Source organism: Siphateles boraxobius, unplaced genomic scaffold, assembly GCF_051911475.1.
Source record: "Siphateles boraxobius isolate OS27281-9 unplaced genomic scaffold, OSU_SipBor_1 195, whole genome shotgun sequence".
Taxonomy (NCBI): domain Eukaryota; kingdom Metazoa; phylum Chordata; class Actinopteri; order Cypriniformes; family Leuciscidae; genus Siphateles; species Siphateles boraxobius.
The window spans coordinates 163,178-184,262 of NW_027508805.1; the positions used below are offsets into that span (position 1 = coordinate 163,178).

Consider the following 21,085-nt stretch of genomic DNA (forward strand, 5'->3'; position numbering starts at 1 on the left):
TCTTCATTTAATTACAGTAGTCAACATTTGAAGTGGATCAAAACCTTTCATCAATGTTATACATGAATTACAACAATACCTGTTCTTGTCTTTGGACAACTTTGATTACCTTTTTTGATCCACTTCAAATGTTTGTAAAGATGTCATTAAAAGGATTTTCTTCTGTTAAGATGTCTTGCTCTTTATTTAATTAGTTTGCACTCAACTTAACCCATCCTCACTCTTTACTGGTCACAGACACTTGTCAAACCTGTCAAGTTTGTCTCCAGACATCACTGGTTGAGTTCACATTAACAACAACATTATCATGCCAAAGTATATTTACCTTACCAGTCACAAGTTTCATAATCCTTCATACATGATTAGGAGAATATTAAACCCATACAACAGGGTTCTATATGTTAACCGTGCAGTTACTATCATGAAATAGAAATGAACAGTGTTTTACCATATTTATTAATCTTGATGTTAATTTCTACACATATTAATGCATTGTAATCATTAACAGTGAAAAGGTTCTCTTAAAATTGTTTATGGATACAGAAAAATGTATGCCTTTTCTTAGTTCATGATACTAGTGTTAAGTTATCAAAACTAATAACACAACTGGTTGTTATGTTGTGGCCAGAAACGTTGAATATAGTATAATTTACTAATCTTCCTGTATGACTGACTTTATTCTGTAGAACACAAAAGAAGATATTCTGAAGAATGCAGGAAACCAATTTTTAATTTAGATTGAACAAACCTTTAATGTCAAAGGGAGGTAATGAGAAACGTATCAGTCATGTACAGCAAAAAAAAACACTTATTAAAATTTAAAGGTGAGTATTAAGTCATAATTGAAAATAGGGCTGTTATAATCAGCTGTTCTCACTGGAATCTGAATTAAAAAGGAAAGTTTATTCTTCACAGTTACTTTCACAGCATTATAACAATTTGGGTTTATAGCTTTAAAACTAGTAATACTTAAACATGTTATCATGATCTTGGCACCATAGGTATATACGGTAAATTGCTGCCTCGTTAGCGGCCGTTTCCGCCATATTGGAACGGTCAAATCCGGTCTGTGAACGTTCGAGAGCAAGTTTACTGAGTGTCTGACTGTAACCCTAGTTAGGCGCATGTGTTAGACGAATATCTATATATGAAATAGACTTCCGCAGATGATTTTGCTAAACTAACACAATACAACAAGACAAAGGCGTTAGCGCGTAGCCACGGGTGTGCCGTTGCCACCCACAGTGGCAGCTGGCACACCTAAAAATAGATGCAGAATTATTTTTTCAAGTCTTAATAAAAATGTTTTTCAAAACTTGGACTATTGTTGTTTACTTACAATATCTGTACATTTAAAATGTATTTTAATTTTTAAAATTATTATCGTTAAAAAAAATATCTGCCGACATTCGAACTGCCAAACATCCGCAACAGCCGCTCACTGTCTGACTCTGACGGGAACAAGGTTGTGCTGTTGAGGCTCGCACAGCCTCATGAGGAGGAATAGAAACAATGAGCGCAGTTCACACAAAGAAACTTAATGAACATACATCGGTTAAAAAAAAGGGGGAGTTTCTATACTCAAAAAATAGGAGAGAGGCCGCACTATGCATATTCGTTTTATTTATATGCACAGACGCGTTTCGGCGTATATTATCGTTTGTATATTAACATATGATACAGTTAAGCAACATCATACGACCACGAGTGCTGAATACCATCACAATTGAAAATGTGACACTGATTTCATATGAAAGTTCAATAAACAAGTAATTACTATCAAGTAACTTACATTTTAGACACAACATTGACTGTTTTTGTTCTATTTGAGCAGCGAACATTGTTCAAAACAAAGATCACAGCAGAACCACAGCGCATCTCACTGGAAAACATAAACGCATTACTGATGATTCAGCGCTTTACATGAATCGGTTGAGTCAAAGATTCAATGACCGATTAAACAACTGCATCATCCCGAACGATTCAGCCGAATCATTTGAACGAATCATTTGAACAAATCATTTGAACGAATCATTTGAATAAATGACTCAATAACTCACTCATTATGACGGTCATCTGACGCCCCCTACTGGTGGTCTAGTTTCGTGCCTAAAAGTAGGCTATCATTCAAAAATATTTAAAATAATCTCTTAACATTATTTAATGCAGTTGTAATATTACAGTGTAAATTAATTAATTTGATTGGTAACAGCCATATAGTTTCTTATTATTTCAATTGAATTTATTGATCAAATTTAAGAATTTAAAATGAAAGATGAAGCATATGTTTAAACCGATTAGGGAAAAATGCTCTTTATAAAGGTTAAAATATCATAAATATGCAGATTTAAATAGGTAAAAGATGACTGAACACTAAGGAGAATATTGCTTCAGAATAAACTGTATTTATAACACACACAAAAAAAAATCCCATTTTTTTACTTGGACAAGTGAATGACCGATTTACTTGTTCGAACGACAAGCACATGAAAAGCCTTAATGTTGAGCCCTGAGTTACATTTTATATAGTATCATGTTTATGTGCCGAGCCTGAGAATAGTTTTACACATCAGCCCAGTTTATTCTGTAAAGTTAGTGATACGCCCGGTCAAGGTTTTTTTAGACATTAATCTGACAATAAATGTACACCCAGTTTTTCTTATGCACACCCAGAGACACTTTTCTGGCTACGCTAGCACATTAACAAGTTAACATAGTAAAAGTAAAAACATTAAAAGTACCATAGTAAAAACATGTTGTATTAGTTGAATACATATAAAACACAAACCATCACATTATCACTTTTAAAAGGTTATTCCAATTATTTTCTTCGGGAATTTAAAATTGAGTGACGAAACGCTGACCGTTGCAAAATGGCGGGCGCGCCGACGTGACTGGACTGGAGCGGCATCTACGTATATAAACCTATGCTTATCACAACCAAGCGAATCATGGGTGTTTTTATTACAGTTTCTCAGAAGATGGCGCTGTTGTCTAAGTTTTCCTTTTCGTCCATACAAAGTAGGATAAGATCCCAACACACAGCAAGAGCAGAGACCAGCAGCAAGCCCGCTTCACCTGGTCTTCAAGATTCTGCTTCTCGCCAAAACGAGTGATAAAACCTGACTGAGAGCAAAACACAAAGTCAGATATGTAATAACAATATTATTAACAATAACAAAAAAAACAACAACAACAACAACAATGTTTTACTACAATGTGTAATAAAAAATCCACTTTATTTTGCTATGCAGAAGTAGCCTAATGCGCGAGACTTCCAATAACCCGCCATCCCATGGCTAAAGAATAACTGCAGTTAACGGTAAACATATGTGCTGAATGATGGCTCCACTTTGTGGAACAACAGAGTGATAACTATAAGTAGAAAAACACTTTTTCTCAGAAATTGGTTTGAAAAGGGAATCATTTTCATCACAGATATATTAGATGAACAAGGTAATTTTCTTAGGTTTACGGATTTTAAAACAAAATGTAATATACAAAGTTTAATAAGGGATTATAACAAGGTATGTAAAGCAATACCAATAGCCCTATTAAATATGATACAAAACTATTTAAATTATTCCAAAAGTCAAATAAATTTGCCTAAACTGCAACTAAACCAAATTCCCCTAAATAGCAAAAAAATTAATAATAATTGTATTAGCAAATTATTCAAATGTAGACTATATCATGATTTTGACCAAAATATTAAAATAAGGCATTATGATGACAAAATAACAAATAAATACATCAGGTTCATGAAATGGCCTATACCTCCTAAAATCAAAGAAATGCAATTCAAAATTATAAATGGATATTATCCAGCAACAGCAATGCTTAAAAAGAGATTTGGTTTTGAAGTGGAGCAATGTGTGTTCTGCTCCCAGGTAGAGGAAACTATAGAACATTTGTTTTTCTCTTGTCCAGTGATAAAAAGATTCTGGCAAGATGTCATGAATTGGCTGGAAATAAAAATGGAGAGAAGTATACAATTAAAGTTAGAGCTAATTCTTTTTGATAATGAAAACCTTCCGAAGGAACTTATTAGAATTTACAGTATCATAATAATTATGGGTAAATACCATATCCATAAATGTAAATGGCAAAACAAAATTCCATCCCTAATGGTGTTTAAAATTGAACTGAGGGAATACTTTGCTTCTTTGAAACTTCTGAAAGACTCCAGTGATAACATTTACTCTCTTTGTGAAGATGTCTCAAAATATTTGTCATTATAATTTGTAAAGCTTCCATGTAACTTTATTTTAAGAATATATGAAGACTGAGGACAATATGTGTATGTGAATAACTTTGACATGCCTTATGGACTATGCCTTTGCTTAATTTATTTTATTTAATATTTATTAGTATTTTTTTTTCCTTTATAGAATCTTGTTTTATTTAACTGTGTTTTAACTATGTTCTGCACATGAGTCTCCCAACGAGAGATTTTGTAAATTGTGTTTTGTAAATTATTGTTCAATAATAATAAAAAAAAAATAATAAAAAATATCTTAAAAAAAAATGTGCTGAATGATTTATGATTACGATAATAAGTAAAAAATAATATCATAACAAATATCAGTTTACAACAAGACTAAAATAACACCGGATCCTCGCACGTGTACATTCAAGTTAAAAATAGCTTCCACTCTTACCTTAAAATTAAGGTGTTTACTACAGCACTAAATATTCTTTATTTCTGATAAAGAATCTGAAAAATGTTTGAGTTACTCAATGCATATGATAGTGATAATAAATAAATAAATAAATAAATAAATAGAATAAATATGATCATAAAATATGTCCCATGAAGCATGAAAAACCATGAATTCTTCTTGTTTTGCTCAAATCATGGCATTATTTTGTTTTGTTTACCTAGTGCATACACGTCCTAGATGGAAAAGACGGTAACCAATGATGCAATTTGCTCCTACAGCTGCCATATTAAACTTTGATTTTTTTTCATATTTTCTCTGCTAATTAAAAAAAAAGTGTTTGTTACAGTGCATTAAAGGTGCAGTGTGTGATTTTTAGCGGCATCTAGTGGTGAGGTTAAGAATTACAACCAACAAAAGTTACGGTGGCCGACAGGAAAATATGTCATCGTCTGAGACAGCAGAGGCGCATTTCAATGTAAGGCGACCCACGGTGTATGTAGATAGAAACAGCTAATTCTAAGGTAATACAAATATAACGGTTCATTAAAGAGTAACTAAACACTAAAACAACTTTTTTTAGTTAATATCCGTAAGAATGGAGCTTCATGAATGCTGTTCATTGATTCGAGTACATTTTTTGACATTTGGGTATAAAGTGTTTTACTTTTCAAATATATGGTGTAAAAACGTCCGAGTGCTGCCCTCTTCAGGTTAAAGGGAAAACTCCTGCAGTAGGGGTACTCTCTGACGTAGAATACTCTCTGACGTCACTCTGTCACGCCCTTGGTGCGAGCTCGCCACGCTCTTGGCAGCCCCTGGTATAAAAGCATCTGGGTCCGTCAAAACTACTGTAGCGAGTCGGAGTTGGAATTACAAGTATTGAAAACGGATTGATATATATTAGCATATAGTTAGCATAGCATTTATATAGTTATTTAGATTATTTCGTGTAGCCTAGGTAGTTAATCTCGCCTATCGCTCCAGTGTGCAACCTGCATTTTACGTGGGATTGCTTCTCCAACGCAATGGAAGTGGAAATGGGCTTCTCCACACAACTCGCGCTGCCAAACGCTGCTGTTCCTGCATGAACTCCACCACCGCAGCGGCGTCATGATGTGAGTGAGCATATATTTTTAATCACAATTTATGTTCCTTCTTATTAGGCTAAAGTTAATCCTCTGGTGTCGACAAACGCGCCGGCGCGATTTGCTGATTATTTTTTTCACATAGCAGCAAAATATAATGAACGTAATAGTAATAATAATCCTGGAAAAAATTACCTCAAAATGACTGAATATAAGAATAATCGGATGCCGATCGCGATGCGGGAGTTAAGACCGCAGTTTGAGCTGGTGTCCACAGACAATTCACCCTCCTCCACTTCAGGTGAAGGTGGGGGAGAAAAGTTCTCGACTTCAAATGACCGCTCTGTTGCAAAGCTACTTGCGTCACTCCATTTTAGCTAGTTTGACAGCAGCTGTCACTGCGGGTCTCAGGGGCACGCCCCCCCCCCAACTCAGCCTCGCCCTCGGTATGTCCCCACTATCTTCGCTGGGGTCTGCCCACTTTTCCAGCATTTTTCAAATATTGCCAGTGGGTGGAGTCAGGCTTTGACCAGGGGTTTAGTTACCCTTTAAGTAAGGTCTTTATACACCACTGAAAACTTATTTTTCAAGGTAGTGACGAAACGCTGTAGCGCTGTTTGTTCGCTGTCGGCTACGGTAGAAACATTATGACACAATATGTCGGCCTCCATAGAAGGGGGCGCCCGCGGTAATGGAGATATAAGTGTCTCATTCTAAGGTAATAAAAACATAACGTTTCATTATGCATTATGCATTATGCATTATGTCCAGAATGCTTATATCATTTCATTCAGATAATATTTTTTCTATTTAAAAAAAAAAAAAATTGGGAGTTTTTTTTGTACAGTGTGTGTGTGTGTGTGTGTGTGTGTGTGTGTGTGTGTTTGTGTGTGTGTGTGTGTGTGTGTGTGTGCGCGTGCGTGTTCTGCATTGGGGATGTTCTATAGTCTCATGCCTTCATTTGTGTGTTTGTTCCAGATTGTGCCAGATTTTATATCTATTTTGACATAGAAAAAGAAAATCCCCATTTCCCATTCATTCCTATGGGGGTCAAATTGACCCGTTTAAATTTTTAATTACAACCAGATAAACTCCTTGAATCCAGTCCAAAACATTTTGTGTGTGTATTCCACGTTCAAGTGCAACAAAAGTCACAAGGTCTTGGACCCCTCCGATGACGACAAAATGTTTAAAAATGGAAAGAAAATGAATTAAAGAGAGTATAAGGTTAAATGTGACATTCCAAATTCTGCAGGAAACTGGATCTTTCTCCACAGCATCTTGCAGATTTCACTTATCTCCAGTATTTTTGAAACACCTGAATCAAGCATCAGATGGAATCATCATAATAATTCAGACGGGAACCAAAGGGGTCCTGACGCTTAACGATAAGAGACTGTTAAATAATATGGATGTAGTGTCGTGACCTTTATATTTCTGAAGAGCATTTTTAAAGCCCAAAATGGGCAGAGCTGGCCGTCGCAATCTTGGCAGCGCGTCACTCAAACGTCCTCGTTTAACATTGGGGTCAATGGGACTCTCTTTTGGAGCCTCTCTTTTGGAGCCAGTCTCTAGTGGCCAGTCGATGAATTTCACCTTCCTTCGCGTTCTGTAACTAATCCTTTCTTCGTGGGTCAAAATGACCCGAAGCCCTAAAATTATACGTAAATTTTTTTTGTCAAGAAAGCTTATTATATTTCATTTTGATAATATTTTTTTCTATTTTTAATGCAATTTTTTTCTGAGATTTTTGTTATTTTTCTTATACCTTTAAATTACTAGATTTGATCAATAAAAAATAAATAAATAGTAATTGAGTAATTTAACTTAAATTCAAAATAACACAATTTCGTGCATAAACCTTTTAATTCAGGCAAAAATATTTTACATTAGGTGTTTTTGCCGACCTCTTGTGGAAAAAAAATAATATAACATGATATTTCATGACTCTAGATGGCCTTATAGCTCTATATGGAGCAAATGAGCTGTTTCCGCTGAGTCCTAAAGTCAGTTCTCTTTCGAGGGAACTCAAACTGCATCGACTACGACACTTTGGGGAACGCCCTTTGCATAACGCATCTGAAGTATGAATGAAACTAATCCAATCCTGATTGGCGCTGCGTCGTGACGTAATGTGACGGCATACACGGAAGCTACAAAGGGACGCCGGCACATAACAGAGTTAGCTTTTTGCTCTTCAGCAAGCACTCTGTGTCAAACTGTCTGTCCTATTTGGTGTTGTTTGTCCCATAAGAATTGTCCTAAATAAAGGTATGCATTGCAATATAGAATATATTGGCTCGGATCTCGTGTTTGCCGAGGCAGCGCGTAGATTACGGGTCTACTCTGCAATAAAGATTCTGTGTGGGTGCGAGGCATGCACAGTCAGCTCCTGGGGGTGCTGGCTGTGTTCATTGAGAAATATTTTGACGCACACAGCCGTGCTTTTTCGTGTGTTTCAGCCTCGCGCCCGTTTACTTTCTTCTCAAGAGATGAAAGTCAAATATATTGTTCCGTCCGCACATCGAAAATCGTTTTCGATTTTTCCCTGCCGAGCCGAAAATAGCAGGGCTGTCCCCCCCGTGGAGGGATGAGCAAGAATCGCTCCTCCGCGGAGCCTTCAGGAAATCAATGTTTGTATCCAGCATCAGGGCTTGCGGTACAGGCAGTGTTCGCGTCCGCACATCTGAAACTGTATTTGATCATTCCCTGCCGGTCCTTCGCTTCAGGGTGTCGAGAACGAAACCGAAAGAGCCTCCCCTCTAGGGAGCCCTCAGGAAATCGATGTCTGTATCCCGCCGTTAAGTGCGCTTCGGGACACATCGGTTTCCAGCGAACGCATGCTGCTCTGTCTGCCCCACAGGCTTTGGGCCAGGCAGCGCTCGCGTCCGCACAGCGAGAATTATTTCGACCAAACCCTGCCGGAGAGCCGCTTCAGGGGATCGAGAACAAATCTTGATTAATTACCGAAATCAGTCTCGAGAGGCTGGTTCCCTTAGTAGAATATTTCAAAGCATAGCAAGACCTGCAAAATATTTCTCCTTGGGTCCTGTGCACAATAGAGAAGGGTTACATGCTGCAGTTTGATTCCACCCACCAAAGTTACACGGGTTGGTGTGGACTGCAGTCGACCCAGTGCAGGATCAGGTATTGGAACAGGAAGTAAACTCCCTGATGGTAAAGGAGGCCATAGAGCGTGTTCCTCCGCCGGACAGGGAGTCCGGGTTCTATAGCCGCTACTTCATAGTTCTCAAGAAGGATGGAGGGTTGCGCATATTTTAGATCTAAGGCATTTTAATCCGTCTCTCAGGAGATTCAGGTTCAAGATGAGCAGGTTCAAGATGCTCACTATTCCCATCATCGTGAGTCAGATCAAATCTGAGGATTGGTTTGTCACGATAGGTCAAGGGACACATACTTCTACATGTTCATCCTTCCATCTCACAGGAAGTTCCTGAGTTTCGCTTTCGGGGGCGAAGCATTCCAATATTGGGCTCTTCTGTTCGGTCTAGCTCTCTCCCCTCGCATGTTTACCAAATGCATGGATGCAGCTCCAGCTGCATATCAGGGTATCAGGGTGCTAAATTATATTTAGAGATGTCGAGATGTCGTCCTTTCCCACATCCAGAGTCTGGGGCTGAGACTCAACACAAAAAAAAGTGTGTTGGCACCAGCCCAGAGAACCACGTTCCTGGGAGTGGTGTGGGACTCGGTCACGATACGGGCACAATTGTCTCCTGCACGAATCGAGTCACAGTGAGCAGTATAAAGCTAGGCCAAACCATCACTGTAAAACATTTTCAGAGAGTGCTAGGGCTCATGGCAGCAGCGTCCAACGTCATAACATTTGGCGTGCTGCACATGAGGGCCCTGCAGTGGTGGTTGAAAACCGAGGGGTTTTCCCCAAGGAGCAACCCGTGCCGCATGATCATGGTTACGCACAGATGCCTTCGTTTCCCTATCTATGTGGAAAAATGCTTGGATTCTGTCCCAAGGCCCCGTGCTAGGAGCGCCACGTCGCCGGAAAATCCCTTCGACAGACACCTCCCTCATGGGCTGGGGCGCAGTCATGGATGGCAGGGCTCTGAGGAGCTTCCTCCCAGACCTCAGGGGTCACCACGCAGACAATGTGTCGTGGTCTCCTGCTTGATTCATCAGGGGGTTCTGAGACTGCACCCTTTATCCAGATTGGCGCATCAAATCCTTCTTTGGTCCCAGGGGAAACGGTTATCTATCAGAGTAATGCATGTCCCAGGGGACCAGAATCAGAGAGCAGACATCCTGTCAAGGCAGGGGGTGAGGCCCGGGGAATGGAGACTTCATACCGAGGTGGTGAAGTCGATATGCGAGAGGTTCGGCTCAGTTGAAGTGGATTTGTTTTGAGTCTCGAGGGCTGTCCCACTGTCCACTGTAGTTTTCTCTCACCCATCCAGCCCTATTGGGTTTGGATGCCATGGCACAGACGTGGCCGAGGCTACGCATGTACGCTTTTCCCCCGTTCGCTCTGCTCTTGGGAGTTCTGGAGAAGGTCCGTCGAGATGGGATCAGCCTACTTCAATAGATTGTTTCCCCGTACTGGCCGGCCCGGGTATGATTTTCAAACATCATAGCACTCGTGGCAGGCCAGCCTTGGTAGATCCCTCTGAGGAGGGATCTGCTTCCACAGGCTGGGGGCTCAATATTCACCGCTGTGGAAACTTTGGGCCTGGCCCCTGAGGGGGCTCTGTACCTAGAGGCTGGAGTGGTTGGGACCATTTTTCTCAGGTTCCAGGTTTAAGTTACAGCGCTCCTTCCACAAGGAGATTGTACAGCCTAAAGTGGAATGTGTTTCGTCTTGGTGTAGCGAGCATGAGGTGGACCCAGTTAACTGCCCGGTTGGCTTCAGTGCTGTAGCTCCTCCAAGATAGCCTCGTTGCTTCTCTTACCCTGTCCACAATCAAGGTGTACGTGGCTGCCATTAGGGCTTTCCACGCCCCTCTGGGTGATGACCTGGGGCTCGTACCAGAGTTCCCACATGGGACCTGGCAGTGGTTCTCGAAGGGCTGGTCGAGGCCCCCTTCGAACCTCTGAAGTCGGCAGAGGCCAAGAACCTTTCCCTCAAGGTAGCTTTTTAATTAGCTATTACTTTTCTGAAGAGAGTTGGAGACCTTCAGACACTCTCTATATCTCATGGGTGCCTGAAGTTTGCTCCAGGCAACATCAAGGCTAATTTGCATCCCAGGCCATGCTTTGTGCCTAATGTGCCATCTAATGTGGCACGGCCTACGGTTCTGCAGGATTTCATCCTCCACCTCACGTGACGGCGGTTGAAGAAAGACTTCATTTGCTCTGCCCTGTCAGAGCTCTCAAGATATATGTCCAGAGGTCTTCTTCATGTCTGAAGTCAGAACAGTTGCTGTTGTGCTTCGGGTAGCCCAAGAAGGGGCTTCCTGCATCCAAACATACCATCAGTAACTGGGTCGTTCAGGCTATCTTTATGGCCTATCAGGTGCGCAGCTTGCCTTCACCTTTGGCCATGAGGGCTCATTCAACCAGAGGCATGATGTTCTCTTAAGCCCTCCTTTCTGGGGCCCTGATAGTGTGCAATGCAGCAGGATGGGCCACCCCTCATACATTTATCAGATTCTATAGCCTGGACATTTCTTTTACGCCAGGCACTCAAGTGCTCCCGTCCTAAGTGTACCTGTGCGCAGCTTCACACTGGGACAGGCAGGGCTCGTTGTGGCATAGTGGGTACTCGTTCCCCAAAGTGTCGTAGTCGACACAGTTCGAGTTCCCTCGAAAGGGAACGTCTCGGGTTATGACTGTAATCATTGTTCCTTGAGAAGGGAACGAGACACTGCATCCCTGAAACACGCCTTCCCCTGCCTGGGAGCGACTTGCTACATAGCAGAAGCTAACTCTGTTGTGTGCCAGAATCCCTTTGTAGCTTCCGTGTATGCCCTCACATGTTACGTCATGACGCAGCACCAATCAGGATTGGATTAGTTTCATTCATACTTCAGATGCGTTACGCTAAGGGCGTTCCCCAAAGTGTCGAAGTCGACGCAGTGTCTCGTTCCCTTCTCAGGGAACAAGGGTTACAGTCGTAACCCTAGACGTTTTTCAGCAATCAGATACAGATGTAGACATTATAAAATATTTTTTTTGGTAATGTTTTAACATTTTTAGTTTGAATTTTGAGCATTTTTAGGTTTATTGACCCACTAGGGAAGGATTTGTTACTTTTTTAAACTCCTCGAATCCATTACATTTTTTTGTGTTTTTTGGTTTAAGTGCGACAAAAGTCATGGGGAATTGGACCCCTCCGATGAACACTAAATAAAAAAATAATGTAAAAAATAATGTCCGGGTAAAAATGACCCGAGGGAAGGATGGAAACATCCGTTGGATTCAAGAGGGAGACAGTAAGGTTGCCGTGCCACACAAGTCCTGAAAGTGTGAAGCCAAAGCGACACACTGATGTAAATTTAAGTGTTCGCTTTTTTAAAATAAGTTTGAACTTACTTAGTTATTTGATGCTATAAAAACGGGAATGTGACGTCATAATTGACAGCTTCTCTAAACAAAATAGTCCCTGACTGAGGCACCAACAGACATTTGGGGGGGATTTTTGGGAGGAGCTTCAGCTTTAATTTCTACTTGTCCATAACTGTTTATTTCACACTTACATAATGAGTTGTTCTGCAGTAAACTTTAAAATAAGGGTTTCTGCGAGTGTGAGGGTGGACCTTGACATTGCGGCTCCACTTCACGCTCACTACTGCGCAGAATCAGGTCTCAAATCAGCGCAAGATGTCAGCGCCATATTAGGACTTCGGCGGCTTCACTTTTCACCAGTGGAAGAGAGTGAAGGGGTGTCGTCCATCTTTTTGTACAGTCTATGGTCCTGAGACTTAACGAGAAGAGAAGATATTTTGCCCCTTGACTCTTACCCATCCTTCTCTCTCCCTGATCTCAATCTGGGCAAAATTAGCTATATAGACCAAAACCACTTTTTGCACTAGGCTGTAAATACATTTTTTTCTGCTGTAAAGTTGGGCATTTTAACATTGGGGTCTATGGGATTGATTATCTTTTGCATTCAGTCTCTAGCGGCCAATTGATCAATTGCTTTTTAAATCACTTCTATGTTGGTTTCAAAAGAGAGACAGGAAAGTTGCCGCTTGGATAGAATCTGAAGGGTACATATTTACTACTCTAATGTATTAAAACACACATTTTAGTGGCAGATGAGGACCAAAGTTGTCTCTTTAAGGGTACTGCCCCAATGCTCCTGTGTGTGGGTAAGTAAATAAATAAATAAGGGACATTTTACTAATTTTTCTGACAGGGTGAGTACAATGTAACAACATGTAAAAAAAAAAGTTGGTCCAGGTGTCTGTAATGCTACAGGTACTTGTGTTGTGTAAAGAATTTCAGAATGCAACAATATGTTAAATCAAGATTTAAGATCATGTTTTTTGGCCCCTTCTAAAGGGAAGGGAAAGTCACTTCTGTGTTGGATTCAAGAGAGAAACAGGTTGCCAGTTTGAGGACATACAACAGGAACGAGGCCAATGGAAAATGAAAATTGGCAACCTGCAGTATCACAGACCAAAACAATAACAAACATTCCAACCTGGAAACTCACATTTCAAAGTAAAATAACTGGCTGTAGAAGTGTTTTTCAGAGAAACGAATATGTGAACTTAGCATGCTTCCTCAATATGTGACCCTTGACCACAAAACCAGTCACATGGGTCATTTTTTGGAAATTGAGATTTATACATCACCTGAATGCTGTATAAATAAGCTTTCCATTGATGTATGGTTTGTAAGGATAGGACAATATTTAGCCGAGGTACAACTATTTAAAAATCTGGCATCTGAGGATGCAAAAAAATCGAAACATTGAAAAAATCACCTTTAAAGATGTCAAATTATGTTCACGGTTGTGCTGCATTCACTCACAAAAATAAATATTTTATATATTTACGGTAGGAAATTTACTAAATATCTTCATGGAACATGATCTTTATTTAATATCCTAATGATTTTTGGCATAAAAGAAAAATCGATAATTTTGACCCATGCAATGTATTGTTGGCTATTCCCACAAATATACCCGTGCGACTTATGACTGGTTCTGTGATCCAGGATCAAATATATGCAAACATATCATAGTATTTTTATTCTTTAGTAGAGTGAAAAACTTACATACAGCACCTTTAATAAAGAATCTTTGGCCCTCGACACTTACCCATCCTCCTCGGTCCCTGATCTCGGGGCAGACGACTCTCTCTACGTAACTGCCCACACACTCCTGGATCTGGGGCAGGACCGCAGACATGCCCCTCTCCTGGCAGTGCAGAGCCAGCTGTCCCGCCAGAACGAACACGGACAGCACTGCACTCCAGGCCAGTTCTCGGCGTCGAGAGGGAGCGAAGTGCTCGTCCAGGATCGACACCAGGGTCGCGCAGGCCGTGTGCTCCGAAACGTCCTGGAAAACCCGAGGCCAGCGCCGAAAGAAGATTGGGAAGCGATTGAGCAGCTCGTCTCCAGCGTGTCTCAGCGCGGCCGAGGCTCGGGACGGGGCCGAACCCAACGGGGCGCCGGGTTTCACCGTCACATAATTGATATAGTCGTACGCCATCAAATAGGCCTCGCGCACCAGTGGGTCAGGACTGTTCAGGCCTCGGGTGATCACTGCATTATCCGACAATACCATCACTTCAGATTATAACAGTCAATGTCAAACAGCGTCTCTCTTCAGCACCCACTCATATTAGACGTTCAAGCTACTTTCCATTGATCATCTACATAAATGGCCTGTTCTGATAATCCGGGTCCTTGGGAATAAAAAGAAAAAATCAGATAAAACCTTATGCCAGTGCTTCTCAACCTTTTAGGCCTTGTCCACACCAGGGGCGACACTAGGCTCATTTTAAGACCCTACATTTCCACCCAGGCAACCTAAAAATTTGTGATTAACTCCATAATATGTAAACTAATTAGTGATTGCCTCAGTCCCCTTTAAAACTCACATGCAAACCGGCGGGAGGCTTCGGCTCATCCCCTTATTTTAATCCGTAGCGCAGCGCAGCGTCAGAAGCAGAGGACATTGTGCGTGCATTTATTGATAGATTATGATATCTGCATCTGTGTAGTTCCGCTTTGTGAGATCACTACAACATGAGTCAGAAGTGGTTCTAACGAATGGGGATCGCTTGCAAGAGCCTATCTACTTCGAGTGAAATAAAACGAGCCAATGCATATTGGCATGCGATAATTGCACCAGCTGCTGTGCATCGCGGCGCGAGCATATAATAAGCAGCAGGTGCGTTCGCATCCTTTTCTTTAGCTTTGGAGCCAGATGCTGTATGCTGTTCCTGTCTCCTGCAAAGATGTACTGAGTGTCTTCGAGTCTCTGCCAAGAAGAATCTCTGGTTCGTGGTGTAGGTGTGACGGCGCTGACATTGAGGGTCGTGATCTCTCAGCGTCTTCTCTTCAGAGCATAAACAGCTGTTTTCACAGCTTTGTAGGTTCGGTGGGCGTGACGATTGAGTGTGAGTGCTCACACTAGGTTGCATTCCTGGTGTGTAGCCGCGGCTATCTCCCTGGGCGTGTCAGCACCTCAGAGCACTTCTAAAAGAGCTAACACGATCTGTCTGCGTCTTTTTCAAGATGTCATTCAGATCGTGTGTTTCTGGATGCGGCCAATGTTTGACTCCGGCTGACGGGCATGATCACTGTATCACATACTTGGGCTATAGGCACGCTGAAATGGCGCTCATGGATGACTCATGTTCTCATTGCGGGAACATGACCATCGCAGCGTTATGGTCGAGACTCCGTTATCTCAAAAGAGGTGGAGCCCCTTCGCTTATTCCCCGATCTAGCGCTTCTTCTGCCCAGCAGAAGAAGCCTACTTCGGTTAATAGCCTTGGTGACCCGAGGATCACAGTGAGAGGTAACCCGCCGAGCCAGTCTCCTCGGGCCCCTCACTCTTCTATAACGCTTCCCGCGGAGCCTCCAAGAGAGCGCACTGGGCCGTCCCCGGTAGTCCCAGTCGTTTCTTTTGGAGCTCCACCGGCTGATCAAATGTCGGTCGCTGCATCGGAGGGTGAGCAAGAGGATCGCCCAGCCCTGCCAGGCCCCCGCTAAATCAGGCGGCAAGTGTAAGGGCAGGCGGCCCTGAGACGGGCGACCCAGCGATAGAGGAAGCTGCTCTTCGGGAGATAGTGTCCGCACCCCCAAGTGAAAATTAAAATGAAACAAAAGATCTTTTGTTTAATTTTGTTTCTGTTAATTTTGTTTCTGAGCCGCTGGCTCCACGGAGTCCAGCGGTACCCACATTTTCAATAAAAGAGCAATTTCTTCCATCTCTGGGTCACAAGAGAGGACGGATTGCAGTGAGTGACAATTCCATGCCTTAGCACTCCTTTCCCCCTCTTCCATCGCCAGCGGGCAGCAGTGTGCGGTTCGGGGATGCCACCAAGCCTTCCCACACAACCTCTGCCTAAGTGTGGCACAGCACACTCAAACTCCACTTCGGGCCGTCTCAGTGCCTCCCGAGCTGAGTCCCTGTGTTCCACCTCGCTGCCCCACCCTGGGTACGTCTGTGGTCCCGTTGGTCCCACTTGCACGGTGTCTGGGAGCCTGGCTAGCACTTCCCAGCCCGTCTCGCTGGCTCATCCGTACCATCAGATTCTGCTATGCGATTCAGTTCGCCTGGCGCCCTCCCAAGTTCAGGGGCATCCACTTCACTGTGCGGAGTTGCGATACAGGGTTCTACAGCCCCTACTTCATTGTACCCAAGAAAGGCAGTGGGTTACGGCTGATCTTGGACCTGTGAACCTTGAATCGGGCCCTGCACAAGCTCCCGTTCAAGATGCTCACACAGAAACGGATTTTCGAATGCATCCGTCCCCAAAATTGGTTTGCAGCGATCGACCTGAAGGACGCGTACTTTCATGTCTCGATTCTTCCTCGACACAAACCATTCCTGCTGTTTGCGTTCGAGGGACAGGCATATCAGTACAAAGTCCTACCCTTTGGGCTGTCCCTGTCGCCCCGCGTCTTCACGAAAGTCGCCGAGGCAGCCATTGTTCCACTACGAGAACGCACGAGAATGCAGAACGTTCATATTCTCAACTATCTCGATGACTGGCTGATCCTGGCTCAGTCTCGAGATCAGTTCTACGAACAAAGGGACATGGTGCTCCGTCACCTCAGCCTGTTGGGCCTTCGGGTCAACTGGGACAAGAGCAAACTCACCCCTGTGCAGAGGATCTCTTGTCTCGGTATGGAGTTGGACTCAGTCAACTAGACAGTGTTTGACCAACCAGGCGTCCGGTCAGTGTTGAACTGCTTGAGTACAATCAAGAGCGGGACAGCGTTCTTACTGATACTTTTTCAGAGGCTCCTGGGGCATATGGCATCCGCAGCCGCAGTAACGCCACTCGGATTGCTTCATATGAGACCGCTTCAGCACTGGCTTCACGGCCAAGTCCCGAGATGGGCGTGGCAGAGTGGCATGTACCAGGTGCACATCACCCTGCACTGCCTCCAAACATTCAGCCGGTGGTCGGACCCTTTGTTTCTGCGGGCAGGTGTTCCCCTAGAACAAGTGTCCAGGCATGCTGTGGTCTTCAGAGATGCCTCTGCTACCGGCTGGGGGGCCACGTACAATGGGCATGCAGTTTCAGGTCTGTGGACGGGGCCTCAACTGCATTGGCACATCAATTGCCTCGAGTTGCTCATAGTACGCCTTGCGCTGGGCCGCCTCAGAGGGCCGCTACATGGCAAGCACATACTGGTCCATACGGACAACACTGCGACCGTTGTATACATCAACTGTCAAGGTGGTCTACGCTCCCGCCGCATGTCACCCGCCATCTCCTCCTATGGAGTCATAAGCATCTGAGGTCGCTTGGTGCCATTCACATCCCTGGGGTGCTCAATCGTGCAGCCGACGAGCTCTCACGACAGCCTACGCCTCCGGGAGAGTGGCGTCTCCATCCCCAGGTGGTCCAGCTGATATGGGACTTCTTCAGAGCCGCTCAGATAGCTCTGTTTGCCTCTATGGACTCGACCCATTGCCAGTTGTTTTATTCCCTGACCGAGGGCACCCTCGGCATGGATGCACTGGCGCACAGCTGGCCCTGGGGCCTACGCAAGTATGCGTTTCCCCCAGTGAGCCTTCTCGCACAGACACTGTGCAAAGTCAAGGAGGACGAGGAGCAGGCCCAACTGGACCTGGTTCCCAGAGCTCATGCTCCTCGCGATAGCACCTCCTTGGCCCATTCCTCTGAGGAAGGACCTGCTTTCTCAGAGACGGGGCACTCTATGGCACCCGCATCCATACCTCTGGAAACTCCATGTCTGGTCCCTGGACAGGATGCGGAGGTTGTAGGTGACCTACCCCAGGCGGTGGTAGACACCATCACTTCTTCTAGAGCCCCCTCAACGAGGCGCCTCTATGCTGTGAAGTGGAACTTGTTCGTTGAATGGTGTTCTTCCCACCGGGAAGACCCCCGAAGATGTCCGATCAGAGTTGTGCTTTCTTTACTGCAAGATGGGTTGGAGCGAAGGCTGTCTCCCTCCACCTTCAAAGTGTATGTTGCCGCTATTGCCGCACATCACGATGCAGTTGAAGGTAAGTCATTAGGAAAGCATGACCTGATCATCAGGTTCCTGAGGGGAGCGAGGAGACTAAATCCGCCTCACATATACTCACATATACATATCTGCGCACTGCAGAGACCTCCCTTTGAACCATTACAGTCAGCTAAGTTAAAGATCTTGTCACTAAAAGCAGTGCTCCTGACTGCTCTGACTTCCATCAAAAGGGTAGGGGACCTGCAAGCATTTTCGGTCGACGAATCGTGCCTGGAATTTGGGCCGGCCAACTCTCGCGTTGTCCTTAGACCCTGGCTTGGATATGTGCCCAAGGTTCCTACCACTCCCTTCAGGGACCAGGTAGTGAACCTGCAAGCACTGCCTTCGGAGAAAGCAGACCCAGCCCTGGCTTTTCTATGTCCCGTCCGCTCCTTGCGGTTTTACGTGGACAGAACGCACAGCCTTAGGACCTCAGATCAGCTCTTCGTCTGTTATGGAGGCCAGCAGAAGGGAAAGGCTGTCTCCAAGCAGAGGATGGCCCACTGGATAGTAAATGCCATCGCCTTGGCTTATGAAGCCCAAGGCGTGCCTTGCCCATTCGGGTTGTGAGCACACTCAACTAGAAGTGTTGCTTCCTCCTGGGCGCTGGCTCAAGGTGCCTCGCTGACATATATATGTAGAGCTGCGGGCAAAACAATTTGATTTTTTTGGCAGATAATTTTGCTTATTTTAAGCAAAAACTAAGTTAATTTAGTTGTTTTTTTAGAGAACAAGATATAATTTCTTGTCAGTTTACTCATCTTGATTTAAGAATGTTTAGATATTTGGACTGGAAACAAGACAAAAATACTAAGTAAGAAAAGCATTTTTTTTGCAGATCAACGTTCTCGTTGCACATTAACAAAGGAGAAAGTTTGTGTTTGTCATCCTGATGCCACGTGCCTTTACAGGATGCGTGTGAACGCTTGCACAGATTCCAGAAAATCACTGGTTGTGTGAATGAACCAAAAATAAACGATCCCTGGAAAAATCAGTGTATTTTCCAGGATCTCTGTGTGAAAGGGCCTCATGTTGAATCAGCGTTGGGTCAGTGAGAGAGATCAATCTGATTGGGTGTTCAGTTTAGAAAAATTATTGGCTTTGTTTTTTTTTTTCTGTGTATTAATGTATTACAAATTACATTGCAGACAGTGACTTCAATACACATCTTCAATGATGACCATTTTAAATGTCAGTCTTGAAAATGTATCAAATAGTGACATTATTGGCCTTTATCATTATCAATCAATCAATTAATCAATCTTTGATTGATTGATGGATTGATCGATTTATCATTATAGTTGTTTGTGTACCAACATGCCAAAAAACAACACAAAAAAAGCAGGAAATGATATCACAGAGAGTACTCAGACCATGACTTTCTCTTAAATATCAGCTCTACTGACCTTTTGTGTGACAATGTTAGTTTAGGTTGTAAAATTGTAGTGTAGGTTAAATGGTGTGACTCCTCAAAACGGTAATGATAATTACGGGTTATTAATTCATGATATTAAAAAAAAACGTTTTACATTGAAAATTATATAAAAAAAAATATTTTTTTAAATAATGAAAAAAAACTAATAATGGTAGTGTAAAAAAATACTTTTGAAGACTTAAAGGCTTTGAAGACTTGTTTTGCAGACTCAAATCTAAATTGTATAAAAATAATTCTTCAAATAATTATTTTTTACTTTTTACTTTAAACTATTTTACAGTCATTAATGTCTGATCTTTTCAAAGTCATTTTTAAAGCCAACATAAATATAAAGAATAAATTTCTAAGCACTTAGCAAGTGTATTTTAAACTAGATTTTTAAAAAGATTGTTGAAACCCTTGTTGCATTTGACCTCTCGATAAGCAGGCCTAACATTCAGGGAAATAAAACATTTTAACCAAACAAAAAGTTTTAGACCATCAGCAGAAGCCTTTCATTTAAACGTCCAGATTGTTGCATTACTGATACGATCATAAATGAAAGAAAATCTGACATTCACACACACACAAACACACACACACACACACACACACTGCAGTGAAGGCCCAGTGACTCACCCTTGTTGCGCAGAGGTGAATCATGCCGTAACTAAACAGTTCGGATTAGTTAACAGCTGACCGAAGGACAATCACAAGTGGAGTGAGCCGATGTCTGTGAGATTCACATGTTGTCGTCCGGCTCGGACTATATTTAGTTCCCTTGTCTGTAACAGATCCCGAAGCTCATTGCACGCACAGTCTTGGGCACGATGCTTTCACAGCTATAAATACAGGGACATCACCCACTAGGCCTATACAGTGTCTTTGTCTATAACCTAAAGCTCCAGAGTAATATCAGGCTGATGCGGAATTTAAATTGAACAATACTTTAGAATACCGTTCCTTCATTAATGAATAACTACAGAGGAACAAATGAATAACGCACTAACAACTACGATTAACTAACAAGAAACTCTGATTAACGAATTAGTAAGTAATAGCGCTCAGGGAGGTTATCAGTGATGAGCATGGTATTGATCCCACCGGCACATATCATGGTGACAGCGACCTCCAGCTGGACAGGATCAATGTCTATTACAATGAGGCATCAGGTACGTCCACATATCAATATTACCAAGTTAGGGTGCACATTATGATTTTATTATTATGTGAAACATTTTATGGTAAAATAGTTTTGTATTTTAATTTATTGAGCCATA

At 42.8% G+C, this 21,085-nt stretch overlaps 1 protein-coding gene across 1 annotated transcript; it reads right to left on the bottom strand.

The window, feature by feature from the left end:
* Window positions 1-725: 725 nt before the first annotated feature.
* On the bottom strand, window positions 726-20,670 carry bcl2l16 (BCL2 like 16). Its single transcript, XM_077235500.1, has 3 exons — window positions 20,445-20,670; window positions 13,992-14,580; window positions 726-3,126 (listed from the first exon to the last, which is right to left on the bottom strand). Exons 2-3 carry the CDS (start codon window positions 14,457-14,459, stop codon window positions 2,995-2,997), a joined length of 600 nt encoding a protein of 199 aa, XP_077091615.1. The 5' UTR covers window positions 14,460-14,580; window positions 20,445-20,670; the 3' UTR covers window positions 726-2,994.
* Window positions 20,671-21,085: the final 415 nt, after the last annotated feature.